This window comes from Crassostrea angulata, chromosome 6 (genome assembly GCF_025612915.1).
Source record: "Crassostrea angulata isolate pt1a10 chromosome 6, ASM2561291v2, whole genome shotgun sequence".
NCBI lineage: Eukaryota > Metazoa > Mollusca > Bivalvia > Ostreida > Ostreidae > Magallana > Magallana angulata.
This window is the reverse complement of record NC_069116.1, coordinates 9,061,563-9,076,160: the sequence shown is the minus strand read 5'-3', so window position 1 is coordinate 9,076,160 and position 14,598 is coordinate 9,061,563. Positions and strand designations below refer to the sequence as shown.

General features: G+C 34.5%; 1 protein-coding gene across 1 annotated transcript; it reads right to left on the bottom strand.

The window, feature by feature from the left end:
• Positions 1-797: 797 nt before the first annotated feature.
• LOC128189815 (protein brambleberry-like) lies at positions 798-14,502 on the bottom strand. The gene is made up of 11 exons (XM_052861582.1): positions 14,209-14,502; positions 12,665-12,793; positions 11,505-11,690; positions 10,157-10,379; positions 9,513-9,629; positions 9,083-9,262; positions 8,377-8,583; positions 6,545-6,700; positions 5,908-5,993; positions 5,646-5,761; positions 798-5,491 (listed from the first exon to the last, which is right to left on the bottom strand). Exons 1-11 carry the CDS (start codon positions 14,434-14,436, stop codon positions 5,371-5,373), a joined length of 1,749 nt encoding a protein of 582 aa, XP_052717542.1. The 5' UTR covers positions 14,437-14,502; the 3' UTR covers positions 798-5,370.
• Between the last annotated feature and the right edge of the window lie 96 nt (positions 14,503-14,598).

Here is a 14,598-nt window from a genome sequence, read left to right as displayed (position 1 = left end):
TGCATGTCTGAACTGCCAGAGCATACACTGTAGAACTGCGTTGTATGCATCATTTTGGATCCAACATTTTGTTTGATGAACAAGAGAGAGTACTGGTGATCTATTGCCATTTATAAGACACTGTAGAACTGCGTTGTATGCATCATTTTGGATCCAACATTTTGATGAACAAGAGAGAGTACTGGTGATCTATTGCCATTTATAAGACCCGAATAAGACATTATGGACCAGGTATAGATTACTGTTCTCTCCGAGTTTGTGTTCACTTGGATGCAAGTCCTGCATAGGGCACTACAAGTAGAGCACAGACATAGAGGGGCGCACTATAGGCAGCAGTGGAGGAAACACGAGGTTGATGCTGTGGTTTGATTATTATTTGGAAGGTAGAGTGATTTATATTTGCAGGAGGCACTGTCAACCAGTTCGTGGGTATCCAATCTATTGGAAATTTTTTATAATATTCTCATTATCAACTGAGGCCACAGGTTAACGGACCTATTGCAGCGGTTGGGTGCTAGCATAGGCCTATTGAAACACACAGCCTGGCCGCGTTGCACATTACAAAACAATGAAAAATGATGTAAGAGGATGTTCCAAAATTTTCTGTGACCTGAAAAAATTTCTTGTAGAAATATATAATTGGAAGATCTGACATTTTTTATGTAATTGAATTTTCAAATACATGTAATATAATATGGGTACTTTTAAAACCTCTTGGTATTACAAGTACATGTACATACTTTGGGAACCATAATGCTTAGACATTCTACCAATCAAGCAATAATAAAACATGTATGTATGGTGAACCAGTTTATTCTCACTGACTATTCATTACAGCTCAACCTACAAATCACAGCTCCACCTTTAAATCAACACACTCGATTCTAATCTCCAAACATACAAATTACATACACTTAAATCAACACACTCGATTCTAATCTCCAAACATACAAATTACATACACACGACACACATTTTACACAATGTATATGCAAAAGTGTAACACTTAAAAACTGAAAGTGAGACTTTAACAACTTTCCCTCTCTGTTTTGTTTACTAGTGAAGCTATAAAATTTGTGGCATGAACACACTGCAACATATCAACCATGCATAACAGACTGAACACAGAAACAAGAGGCCCATGGAACACATCGCTCACCTGAGCAACAATAGGCATGATAAAATCAGCTTTATGGAGTCATAATACAAAATATCTGGACAATGTGGTATAATACATGTAGATCCTATACAAAAAAATTCCCCCTGTTTCCCCCTATTCTTATATTTATAATCAAGTCCCTTTTCTAACAGGATGATTTTATAGTCATATCACATTCAGCATTGCAGTTCTCAAAAAGACCCTTAACAATTGTTTATATATAGGATATAAACCTACATCAAACTCTGAACCCCTTGTGAGGTCCAATAATCATCCAGGGGCCAAAGTCTAAACAATTTTAAAAAATCGGCAATATATAAAAATGCTTGCATATAAGTAAAAGCATATATAATAACATTTCAGTTTTTGTGAATAATTAAAATGTTTTCCTTTGTACAACTCAATCCCCAATGTGGCCCAACACTACTCCTAAAGATTGTGATTTGAACATGAATCCACACTATCTGAAGTTTCTTTCACTAAAGTTACAGCTTTTCTGGGAAAATGTTTTTTTAGAACAAGAATAGAATTCCTGGGTCCCCCACCGGTCAAGCAGTATACTAGTATCGAGTCTATTGACCAAGGCTGATTTAGGAACTTGACCAAGGTATTAGTGGCATAAACATTTGGTATAAATTTAATGAAAATCCGTCAAAATTTGTAGGCATGAGAGCGCTTACAAGGTCAATTTTTGGATAAAATGGAGTCATTATTGTGGTCAAAGTCCCATAACTCCAACAAAAAGAATCGACCAATGCTGATTTTCGAACTTGACCAAGGTAATAGTGGTAATAACATTTGGTATAAATTTGATGAAAATCCGTCAAAATTTGTAGGCATGAGAGCGCTTACAAGGTCAATTTTTGGATAAAACAGAGTCTTTATTGTGGTCAAAGTCCCATAACTCCAACAAAAAGGTTCCAAAGCTGATTTTCAAACTTGACCAAGGTAATAATGGTATAAACATTTGGTATAAATTTAATGAAAATCCGTCAACATTTGAAGGCATGAGAGCGCTTACAAAAGAGTGTGACGGATGGACGCACGGACCCACGGACACGGACCCACGGACGGACGCCCGGCATTTCTATGTCCCCGCTCCGCATTGCGGCGGGGGACAAAAAGATTTAAAGATATTTTTCTATATATTCCTATGTAAAAATTCTCCCTCCCCCCTTGTGACCCCATCCTACCCCTGGAAACATGATTTGAATAAACTTGAAATCTCACTACCAGACAATGCTTCCAAACAAGTTTCAGCTTGCCTGCCCAAATGGTTATTGAGAAGATTTTTATAGATATACTCTATATATTCATATGTAAAAATGCAACCCCCAATTGTGGCCGCACCCTACCCCCATGGGTCATGATTTTCACAACCTTGAATCTACACTATCTGAAGATGTTTCTACACAAGTTTCAGCTTTCCTGGCTGATTCCTTCTGAGAAGATTTTTAATAATTTTCTATATATTCCTATGTAAAAAGTCGACCCCCAAATGTAGCCCCACTGAACCCCCGAGGGTCATGAATTTTACAACTTTTAATCTACACTACCTGAAGATGCTTCTACAAAAGTTTCAGCTATACCAGCATAGTGGTTTCTGAGAAGAAGATTTTTAAAGATTTACTCTATATATTCATATGTAAAAATTTGACCCCCCATTGTGGCCTCACCCTTCCCCCAGGATTCATGATTTTCATAACTTTGAATCTACACTACCTGAGAATGCTTCCTCACAAGTTTTAGGTTTCCTGGCCAAGTGGTTCTTGAGAAGATGATTTTTTTAAAGATTTACTCTATATATTCTTATGTAAAAATTTGACCCCATTGTGGCCCCACCCTACCCCCAAGAGTCATGATTTTCACAACCTTGAATTTTCACTACCTGAGGATGCTTCCATCTAAGTTACAGTTTTCCTGGCCAAATGGTTCTTGAGAAGAAGTTTTTTAAAGATTTACTCTATATATTCTTATGTAAAAATGCAACCCCCCATTGTGGAACCCACCATACCTTGAAAGTCATGATTTTCACAACTATAAATCTACATCACCTGAGGATGCTTCTGTATAAGTTACAGCTTTCCTGGCCAAAAGGTTCTTAAGAAGGAAGATTTTTAAAGATTTAATCTATATATTCCTTTGTAAAAGTCGACCCCCTCCCCCCAATGTGGCCCAACCCTACCCCTGAGGGTCATGATTTTCACAACTTTAAATCCACACTTCCTGAGGATGCTTCCACAAAAGTTTAAGCTTTCCTATCCTCATGGTTTGTGAGAAGAAGATTTTCGAAAATTTCTCGAAAATTTTCAATGATTCCTAATTATCTCCCTTTGCAAAAGGGCGTGGTCCTTAATTTTCACAACTTTGAATCTCCTTTGCCTAAGGATGCTTTGTGCCAAGTTTGGTTGAAATTGGCCCTGTGGTTCTTGAGAAGATGTTAACAATGTGAAAAGTTTACAGACAGACAGACGGACGACAGACAAAATGTGATCAGAATAGCTCACTTGAGCTTTCAGCTCAGGTGAGCTAAAAACATATCCATTAGTTCGTTAATATCATATACAGCTTGAGAGATTAGTACTTTGAAGCAACGCAACAAAATGAGACGGTCCATATTTTCTCTAATTACAATTATATAAACAACCCTTTCAAAAACAAACACGAAAAAATGTGAAATATGACTGAGAGGAAAAACTTTTCTTTTAGTTAAACTATTAAGATGTACTTAAATTCATTTTTGACTTTCAAGGCACAAGCTTCCACAGATCTGGAATGTTTGAGGTTAATAATCTATAAACAGATGTACCACCGGTGCAATTCATTACTCAATATATAAAATTGTATTACAGATTGTGAATTCCAAATGTCTTTTCAAACACAGAATAACACCATTTACCAAATTTATCCTTTTTGAAATACCTGGTAATTACTTGGCACATATAATCATACAGAAAAATAAATATTTGCATTTTTTTCAGTGTGAAACATTTTTTTCATATACATGTATTGAAAAAAGTTCAGTCCAGTTTCTAAAAAGTTTATAATTATATAAAATGATATGAAAAGTTAATTAAAGAAGAATTGTGAGATCCACAATTTATGGCAATTTATATCTGTGTATCTTTTAGATAAAAGAAAAAAATTATGTAGAGCATATTAAAAAACTCTCAGTTATTTAATACATGTAATATGCAGAGAATAAACATTAGTGATAAACTGACATAACATTTCAATTACATGCATTGAGAAAAAATTTGGCACATAATTTACACACGATTTGAGGACATCAAACCATACAAGCACAAACAGGATTGGTAATATATATAAATTTACATGTATACAGATATACATCTAGCAGACTTGAGTATAAACCTGAAGAATTCAATAATTGTCCAATAAATAATTTTAATATTATCAACCATTTGTTCCTTGCTTCAATTTAATCTTAAAAGTTAAATTGCTTTGCAACTAAAACAGTATGCAAGACAAAAGTGATTTTCTGAAGGTTTCTCTATTTCTCTAAGAATTGCAGTTAGGGGAAATGTAACAAAATGGACAACAATTTTCAGATCATTGCCGTCAAATTGTGTCCTACATGAATATAATATTGGAACACAGCATTACACACATAATGCATATGATAAAAAAATTTTTTGGACTAGAGCACTATCAACACATTGTAAGCTGACTGAAGACACAGGATGCATACTGTAGATGCCTTATTATACGCGAGTACTTAATTCCACGATTCAACAATTTTCCATCAAATCACGAGAACATAAAATTGCGTAAAACGAAATTTTATTATATTGTATTATCATGTAGTTTACATGTATCAGAAAATTAAAAGCGAGATTTAAGAATTCCGTGATGGGCTTCTTGCAATTTTACGCGGATATTAATTCCTCGCGTTTAATTAGGAATTTACAGTAGCCGCAGGTCTATAGCTCCCATTCTGAAAAAATTCGCTCTAAGGTTGTCCGTTAGAATTTTTTTCAGACTGATAGCAAGACCTGCAGCTACTTGATGCATAGATGGGATCCTGATGTTTTTGCCGAGGAATCAAGGCATCTTTTTTATGAATTAACCAAGTCTGAATTTACTTGGGAAGTCCTGAACCAACAAAATTTCCTGTGGATCCCAACATGAAGCATAAAATGTGCCTACTTGTTTCTCATCTCTCCTATAAATTGGTCACACGCGAGAGTTTATTTGTGTCTGTGACAGAAGTCCCGTCCTGGTGCTGCAGACAGTCGGCATGGAGTTCCGGTTCGTGTCAAGCCATGACAGCGCACGCTCGTTGTACTTGACCTTGAAGGGGTCGATGACCTGTTAATGGTCAAGTCATTGAAATAAACATTGTTTTTTGTTATACAACTAGCAAAAACAAATTTTACTCTTCAATTATTTTAACTTTATCATATCAAATTTTCTGTCTTGTACAATTCAATACAAGAAATTTGGAAAAGAATTTCATAGGAACCTTGAAAATGATCTTCCAAATCCTGAAGTGGATGGAAGGGGTGTCTCTGGTCGGAACGTTTCTGTAGCATCCAAGTTATCATCTAAAAACCTCCGAATGTTTTCATCTTCTTCTAACTGAAAGGGAAAAAAAGCTGTATAAATGAAAGCCAAAACATGCTTGTGCAAAAACATGTTATTTTCATTATAATAAATGTAATAAAATGCTAAGTGATCAATGTCAAAGCTAACAAGGTCAAACATTTGCTACACAGGATATGTACCATTGTAGAGGAGTCTGGCCTGGCTCTTGTTGCTTGGTTCTGATTAAATTGGTTCCCTGACCCTCCTCCATCATTGCCTTCTGGAACTAGATGAAGAAAATGGTACATGAACATACAATAGGGACCAATAAAAAGTTCTAATTTAATTGGACCATTCCTTTTATTGTTTCTAACAAACAAATAAGTTCTGTAAAATAGTGTCAAGCATTGTGTTGTAAATTTAATCGACAGGGTTTTATGTATTGTTACAATCGGGTTCGTTATCGGGTTGGTCTGTTGAGACGGTAAGAAATGATATTCTGCATAACAGTGCATTGTTTTCACAAATTTCTACAAAGCGGTAGGGGACGTGTATTGCTTATGCAATACTCTCAGAATGCTTGTTTTTATTATCTTTCTCATATTACTAATGTTCAAGTACATTTATGCACATTTGTACTGTGTACATATGTGTATCTATAAATGTCTTGTTTTCTGTAAGTATTTTTTTTTTCATTATACTTTGGGATGTGTCTTATACTCAAGTTCATATTAATACTTACAAGGGACTTAAAAGGGCTTCACCATCATTTGTGAAATGACAATTATATAAGCACTGAATATAGAAAACAAAGATTGAAACTATGCTTGCTGTTACCTGAATTTTGGACTCTTTGCAGTAAGTGTTGCAATGTTTGTATTTCATCAGCAGACAGTGGAGAGGACCTTGCACCAGGGTCGGCATCTCCAATGGCCATGTACTGCTCCCTTCTGTAGTAAGACTTCGGACGCCAAATGTGATACATCACATTGGCTAAAAACAAATTAATTTATCAATAGTTAACAAACAGCCATATTGATAAATACTCGTACTCTGCCTTCAAAAGAAATGAAATCTGAAATGCACTACCAATTTTGCTTGAATATTATAAAGGTTGAATCTTAAGAAAATCTGTCATGTATATTTGATGCATTATATTTATTGAATCATGTAATTCTGAGCAATGCAAGTAAAAACAAGAGGCCCATGGGCCACATCGCTCACCTGCGCAACAGTAGACATTATAAAATCAGCTTTATGGAGTCATATGCAAAATATCTGAACAATGTCGTACCATAGATCCTGTATAAAAAAAATTCTTCTGCATATTCTTATGTTTTTCATTGAGCCCTTTTGTAACAGGATGATTTTATAGTCATAACACATATTTAGCATTGTAGTTCTCGAGAAGATGATCAGGCGTAAACAACTGTACAGTTTTTATATGGATTATAAACCTACATCAAACTTTGAACCCCTAGTGAGGCTGAAGAATTGTTCAGGGGCCAGAGTCTAAACAATTTTAAAGGAATTAACAATATGTCAAAATGCTTGCATTTAAGTAAAACCATATTAAATAACATTTGAGTTTTAAGTGAATAATTTAAATTTTCCTTTGTAAAATTGGAGCCCCCCATGTGGACCAACCCTATTCCTATGTAAAAATTTTACATCCTCCTTCCCCCCCCCCCCACACTTCTAAAAATAAGCTCTTTGAAAAAAATTTCTTTAAATTCCTATTTAAAATTCGACCCCCATTGTGGTCCCATCCTTCTCCTGAGGATCATGATTTGAACAAACTTGAATCAACACTACCTGAAGATGCTTCCACATGGGTAACAGCTTTTCTGGCCAATCAGTTTCTGAGAATAAGATCTTTAAATTCTCTTTATATTCCTATGTAAAATTCGACCCCCATTGTGGCCCCATCCTTCTCCTGGGGATCATGATTTGAACAAACTTGAATCTACACCACCTGAGGATACTTCAATACAAGTTACAGCTTCTCTGGCTGATCAGTTTCTGAGAAGAAGATTTTTGAAGGTTTACTGTATATATTCCTACGTAAAAAATTGACCCCAATTGTGGCTCCACCTTACCCCCAGGGATCATGATTTGAACAAATTTGAATCTACACTACTTGAGGATGCTTCCACACAAGTTTCAGCTTTTATGGTTTTTGAGAGGAAGAATTTTTAAAAATACCAACAAATTTTCAATGATTTGTTATTATCTACCCTTGAAAGAGGGCATGGCCTTTCATTTAAAAAAAAACTTGAATTTCCTTTACCCAAGGATGCTTTGTGATAAGTTTGGTTAAAATAGGCTCAGTGGTTCTGGAAAAGAAGTCAAAAATGTAAAATTTTACGGAAAGACAGACAGAAAGATTGACACCGGACAAAAATTGATCAAAAAGGCTCACTTGAGCTTTCAGCTTGAGATTTCATTAGAATATTATATATTATAACACATGTTCGTGTCAAACTGTACAATTAAAGTGTAATAAATGTATATTTTCCAAAAGTTTTCGTCAGTTTAATAACTTTTAAAGTTACCAGTGATTACTAAAAAACATTCAATTCTCAACACTATATATTCCTTAAATAAATTTCTGTCTTTGGAGTTGGACTTGAAATCACTCAGATATACACCTATTTCTGTTTGATTACCTGTGACAACAGTCACGATGAAGCCCAGGACATGTCTGAAGCCGATACTCTGTCCAAACTTCAGCTCTGCCACAGCATTGGCAGTCAACGCTGCTATAATGGCAAGTCGCGACAAGCGAGGAATTTGTAGATAAACGGACATGATGATTATAAACAGGAAGAACATTAGGTGCTGCCCCCAGGACATCATCACTGCCAGCTTGTCCTCTGTGAGGAAAATCAAAACTCTCCAAACTGATGTCTTGTCTAGTGATCTTATATTTTATTTTATTATTTCACATGTATGTGTGCATGTAAAGCATGCAAGAAATATGCAATTATACATGAATTTGCTATTTTATTTTCATAATTATGATAATACTCTTCTTTTATAAATACCATTTTCAATATCAAGATGTTCTATTAATGAAACTAAAAATAATCAGTAAAAACTATGCATTTTTAAAGAACATTTTAGGTTCATTATCCTTCTCATCACAAACATTTACATAATTCTGCTTGAATGATAAAGATTTTCAAAAGAAAACTATATTATGATTAAAATCCAGTATGCAGTGTGAGCAAATTTTCACTGTACATTGTAATACAAATGTACTTCTTTTAAGTGACAAATCAGTAAAGGAATAACAATTCATTATACCAATGGTATAGTTACTCCCCTCATAAGAGAGTCACCGTACCTTAAGTTTTAGGCAGAATATTTTACCTGAACTGCCTAGGATATGAGAGAACCAGCTGATTTTTTTCTCCAAGTCTTTCTGCATTGTGAGAACTGTGTCCATCAGTTCAGAGACCGAGGAGTTGATCTTGTTCACATTCAGGTACATCTCCAGGTAGAACTTGGTCATCTCTTTATGGTTACGTAACAACTGAGCCGAGCTCTCATCTGCAATCAAATTAAAAACAAACATGTATACATCCACAAGCATTACAGTCATAAGGTAAAATTTTAAGGCTCACTGAATAAAAGATACAGTACTTAGTTTTATCTCTCATATAGTATTTCTGACAAATTTTGAGTGCTGTATATGCTGGTATTAATACAAAATCATTTCAAATATAAATCTTTAACCCTATTTGGATTTTCATTTCAAAAGAAGAGAATCATTTTTCCTCAAGTGAACATTATCATGTACCTAGTTTCTTTAGAGCATCCTGTGCCTTTATGTGTATCTGACCAAGATCCTCAATGATGTTCTTATAATTCTCCTGTTGTTTCCTCTCCTGAGTGGCCATATTCTCAGCAGTTAAATCTATATATCAGAAATAAACACATACAGTGTAATACATAGTCTTTTAATGCATCTTAAATTGAAATAATAGTTTTGTAAATCACTCCAATATAAGTATGAATACAATGTTAATTAGCCAACATCAAGTACATGTATCTGTACCAAGCAAAGCACTTTTCATCTTTTCAATCATTTTAAGATCTATAGAACAGACAGTAAAGATATGCAAAAAACTGGTGTTTTTCTTTTTATGAATCATTCCTGTCTGATAGTTTTAATCATGGAAATAACTGGATGTCATACTGCATGGGAACAAGATCAATCATTATGTACGGTAAACTGTACGTGTCACTCTACAGATACTGATGCAAGATCAGATAATTTTAAGCATGAACAGATCAGTAAAAACAAAATTAGGTCTTGTTTGTACTCTTACATTAATGCAGAAAAACTGTGCATATCAATAACCATTTGCTTCATTCTTAATTTGAATATTGAACTACATTTCTATATTTGCAATGTATGAGTTCCTTCCCCTTGCTCTATACCTAGTTTCTTCTTAATGTTCTCCACCATTTCGGCAAGCTGTTTATTTCCTGTGGCTATCAGAGATTTCTCCTGATGAAGGTTCTTCATATTGCTCTCCACGTTGGACATGATGGTGTCGTGGGCTAGTTTCAGCTGCTGGTGATTTCCCAGTAACTCCATCTGACTATCGAACAATTTCTGAACTGTCTCTGAGGTCAAAGAGTGCAGCAACTCCTGTCCTTTCTGGTAATCATAAACACATTGCTTGCATATACATGACTTAATTATACTGAAGTACAGCAATTAGCAAATTTTATCTTTATACTAAATTCCATAGATCTTTGAAAAACACTGTTTATTGTATCACAGTTTTATTTTACAAGGAGAACCTTGTGTGCATCACAATCTATAACATGGATAAATCTGCTTAACGCAATAAATTACAAAGTACAGTGTGTACAGGATACTAAACAAGGGGCCACATTGCTCACCTGAGCAACAATACCAAACTGACATACTCTGATCCAAACAGCTTAAATAAATAAAATACGGAAATATCTGTACAATTTTGCAGAGGTATAAAATAATTTTTAGCAAATATTTTAACACTGAGTCCAAATTAAGAATGAAGATTTTTCTCAGTATATTCCTATGTAAATATTGTAGAATTGTGGCCCCACCTTACCTCCAGGGATAATGATTTAATGAAACTTGATACTACACTATATGAGAATGGTTCCATTTAAGTTTCAATATCTGGCAAAATTGTTTTTGAGTAAACATGTAAAAGATTTTCAAACATTTAACATTATCTGTTCTTATGTAAATTTGCTCCCCCCCCCCCATTGTGAACCCATCACATCCCTGGGATCGTGATTTGTTGAACAAAACTGAATCTACACTCTCTGAAGATGCCTTATTTTAAGTTTCAAATTTATTGGCCAAATGCTATTTGTGACGAATATTTTCTAAAATGTCAATAAATTTTCTTTATTTTCGAACAATCTCCCCTTTATGTAAGGCCCTTCATTTGAACAAACTTGAATGATCTTGGGCAAGGGATGCTTTGTGCCAAATTTGGTTGAAATTGGCCAAGTGATTATGGAAGGTGAAAATGCAAAAAGTTCATGACAACACCAAGCCAGTGGCAATGCAAACAACGACGACAGACAAAGGACAAATTTTGATCAGAAAAAGCTCGCTTGATCCTTTGGCTCAGGTGAGCTAAATATTCAAATTCTCTCTAAAAAATTTATACTGTAGATAAAGCAAGGAAATTTTTCTATATATAAGGTAAAATATATAACTTTTTTACAATGCAACAAAACTTTTTATTACGCATATATAACAAATCATTTCTAATTTTACCATCATTTGCTTTAAGTTTTCCAGTTGGTCATCAGCAGCCGCCACCAGCTCGTGGACGGCCATTTCAGTTAGTCTGCGGAACTGGTCCTGCTGTGTGGCGTAACACATCGCCCGTGCTCGGTTCCCCACAATCTGGTATGCGTTCCAAGTTGGCCCATCCATATTTTTGGTACATTCTGCAATTGTCTGGTATCAGAAAATTGAAAAGTTCTATAAAATGCAATTCATGATTCTTTATAATAATTGTTACTTATTCTATACATTGTAGATAAGATTACCATAAAAAATTTAATCAATATACATTGATCATCTAGACTTTCTCTTTGTTCTAATTCCAATTCCTTAGTGTCCTCCCATTTATCTCAATGACATTATAATTTATGAAATACATGTATATTGTACATGTATATACATTTTGAATACACATTATTGTATTTGAAATGGTACTAAGAATATACGATCATATAAAGTATGAGGAAGTTCATAAAAAAATTATCAGATATTTTTTGTAAAACTAAATATAAAAATCAATATTTCCTACGACTTTCTCAAACAATTTTCTTGTTCATATTTCAATCACATAAAACAACGCTTTTTTTAGGAGAAGCCAATGTTCTAATGAAGTCCAAATCTTACATGTACCTCTTTAGCCATGTCTTACATAAAAATAAACAGTGGATTTAAGATCTGAAGTGTGCTGGGCACATCTCATCAAATAGACGTGTCTGTTTTAAACATTGTATAAAATCTAGTTTTAAAAAGAACTCAAAAATGTAAAATGACTTTTAATAATAATTCTAACCCTTTCATCAGGAATATCAGTAATCATGACAGACTAGAAAGGGATTCTAACTGAGGCTTCCAGAATCTTTAATTAGCAACAAATCACAAACTCTTCCTACCTATTAAGCCTTGGTAGAATCTTTAAACTTAAGGGATCATTGATGGATCACCTCTAGTCTAGTTACCGATAGGTACTCTTGTCTCAGCTTAAAATTTATCTATATAGCCAACATTTAGCAACTTCCCTAGGCACGCTATAGGGTTTTCGATCCATTCCACTCCCCATGAGTTTATGGGGAGCGGAGTGAACCGAAAAACCCTTGCCTAGCGAACATGACATGCATTTACAGAACTATATCATCATTTATCAACATTACCATATCTGCTGTACACTGAAAAGTTGGTCGGTTTTCAGCTTCTGACTGACAGTTTAAAAGCTGAACAGCTAATTTCCCTAAATCTTCCTCTGTCAAATCACCACACTTCTTCTTTAAACTGTAAACAACCTGAAATTATAACATGGTAAATGTCTTAGATTTAAAATTTATTGCTCACTTCTTTTGTAAAGGAGACCTATACATTAAGACTGTTGAAATATGGGCACACAAGGAGATAAATACCGGTAGAATGTTTTATCGTCTAAATGACAGATGTCCTTCAGACCCAGTTTAATGACAGAATTTGTCCTATATACTTGCTTTGTAGCAAATAAAAAAATATTGCGCTGTATATCGCCGAAATTTTCATATGATTGGTCTCAAATACCTACTATGTTGCTCTTTCAGAATTACAGTCAAGTCGTACCCAACCCGACTCGCACCAAAACCAACTCGTACTCAAATGGTAAGGTCGTACCCAAAACTATGTGGTTCACTCGTACCCAAATATTTGAGTACGACTTCACTAGTCAACTCGTACCCACAGGGAAAAAATATATTTATACTAAGAATATAAAATTAATGGCTTTTATTTGTATGTTGTTATGTTTTGTATATTATCGATAACATTAATATTCGAATTGTATAACAAATTTAAAATAATTTGTTATAAAAATCTAGTATACTATAGTTCTGTACTTGAATGCGGACGGATCAAAGAATGATTATGAGCAGGTTAACTATCATCAATTAAAATTAATTGCTTAATGTGATTCCGTTCAACCGATCAACCAATGAGTTTGTCAGCATAAAATAAACATGCTGCTCATAATTATAAGAAGAAACACACATTTTCATCACTTTTGGAAGATCAACATAGTTCGAGAGAGGTGTGTTTCCTGCAAGAAAACGGTAAGTAAATCACTATATTAGATATTGTTAAATAATTAAAGCATATTTTTTGAGTAATCAAATGAATTAAGCAACAGGCAAAGTTAATTTAAAGTTGAATAAAACATAAATTAAAAAAATAACATATGAAAGAAAACTATTGTATTTTATTTTCTTAGTATAAATATATTTCCCCCGTGGGTACGAGTTGACTAGTGAAGTCGTACTCAAATATTTGGGTACGAGTGAACCACATAGTTTTGGGTACGACCTTACCATTTGAGTACGAGTTGGTTTGGGTGCGAGTCGGGTTGGGTACGACTTCACTTGATTCCATATTTTGTAGACTTAACTACATATGCATGTTCAAAAAGGTTTGTAAGGTATAAAAATATATTTTTCCCCTGCAGATTATTTTTAACAGATTATTAAAATCGACGCAAGGCTGCTACACTGCAAGTTTATGGGACTAATTCTTACTGTGACCTGAGCGTAGTCTGGTCACGTTAACATATGGTTAAGACTATTCTTTCTAACAAGGAGACATCTTCACATTTATTAATTTAGCAGTAAAATCGGCTCCTACAGAAACTGGTGTAAACAGTCCTCTACATATATGTGGGGTTTTTTTTTTAACATATAAAGATAATTACGATATGATAGCAGGCATCGAGGGGCGACATGTCGTTCAGCTCATTTGCAAACTTTAAGAACTTTTCATCAGTTGACACGACTTCGAACTTAGCGCCACTTTCGCTGAGCGCTTTGTCAACCACATTTTGGTGATGATCGCCGAACAGCCAATGCTTGATGGAGCCTATGATACACCCCGATTCTCTTAACTGCAGCGCAATGATGATAACACACGGCAACAGTTTCATCGCGTGAAGATGTCAGTGTGTTGACACAGGAAGTTCATTTAAAAAGCCCCACGCATACTGGAAAAACAATTTTTCATTGGTCCGACATGAGATTAATAATTAACTTGTACTTGGAGTTTTTAATGTTTTGTGCGAAGCAGTTTTTGTACGCATTGTTATTTC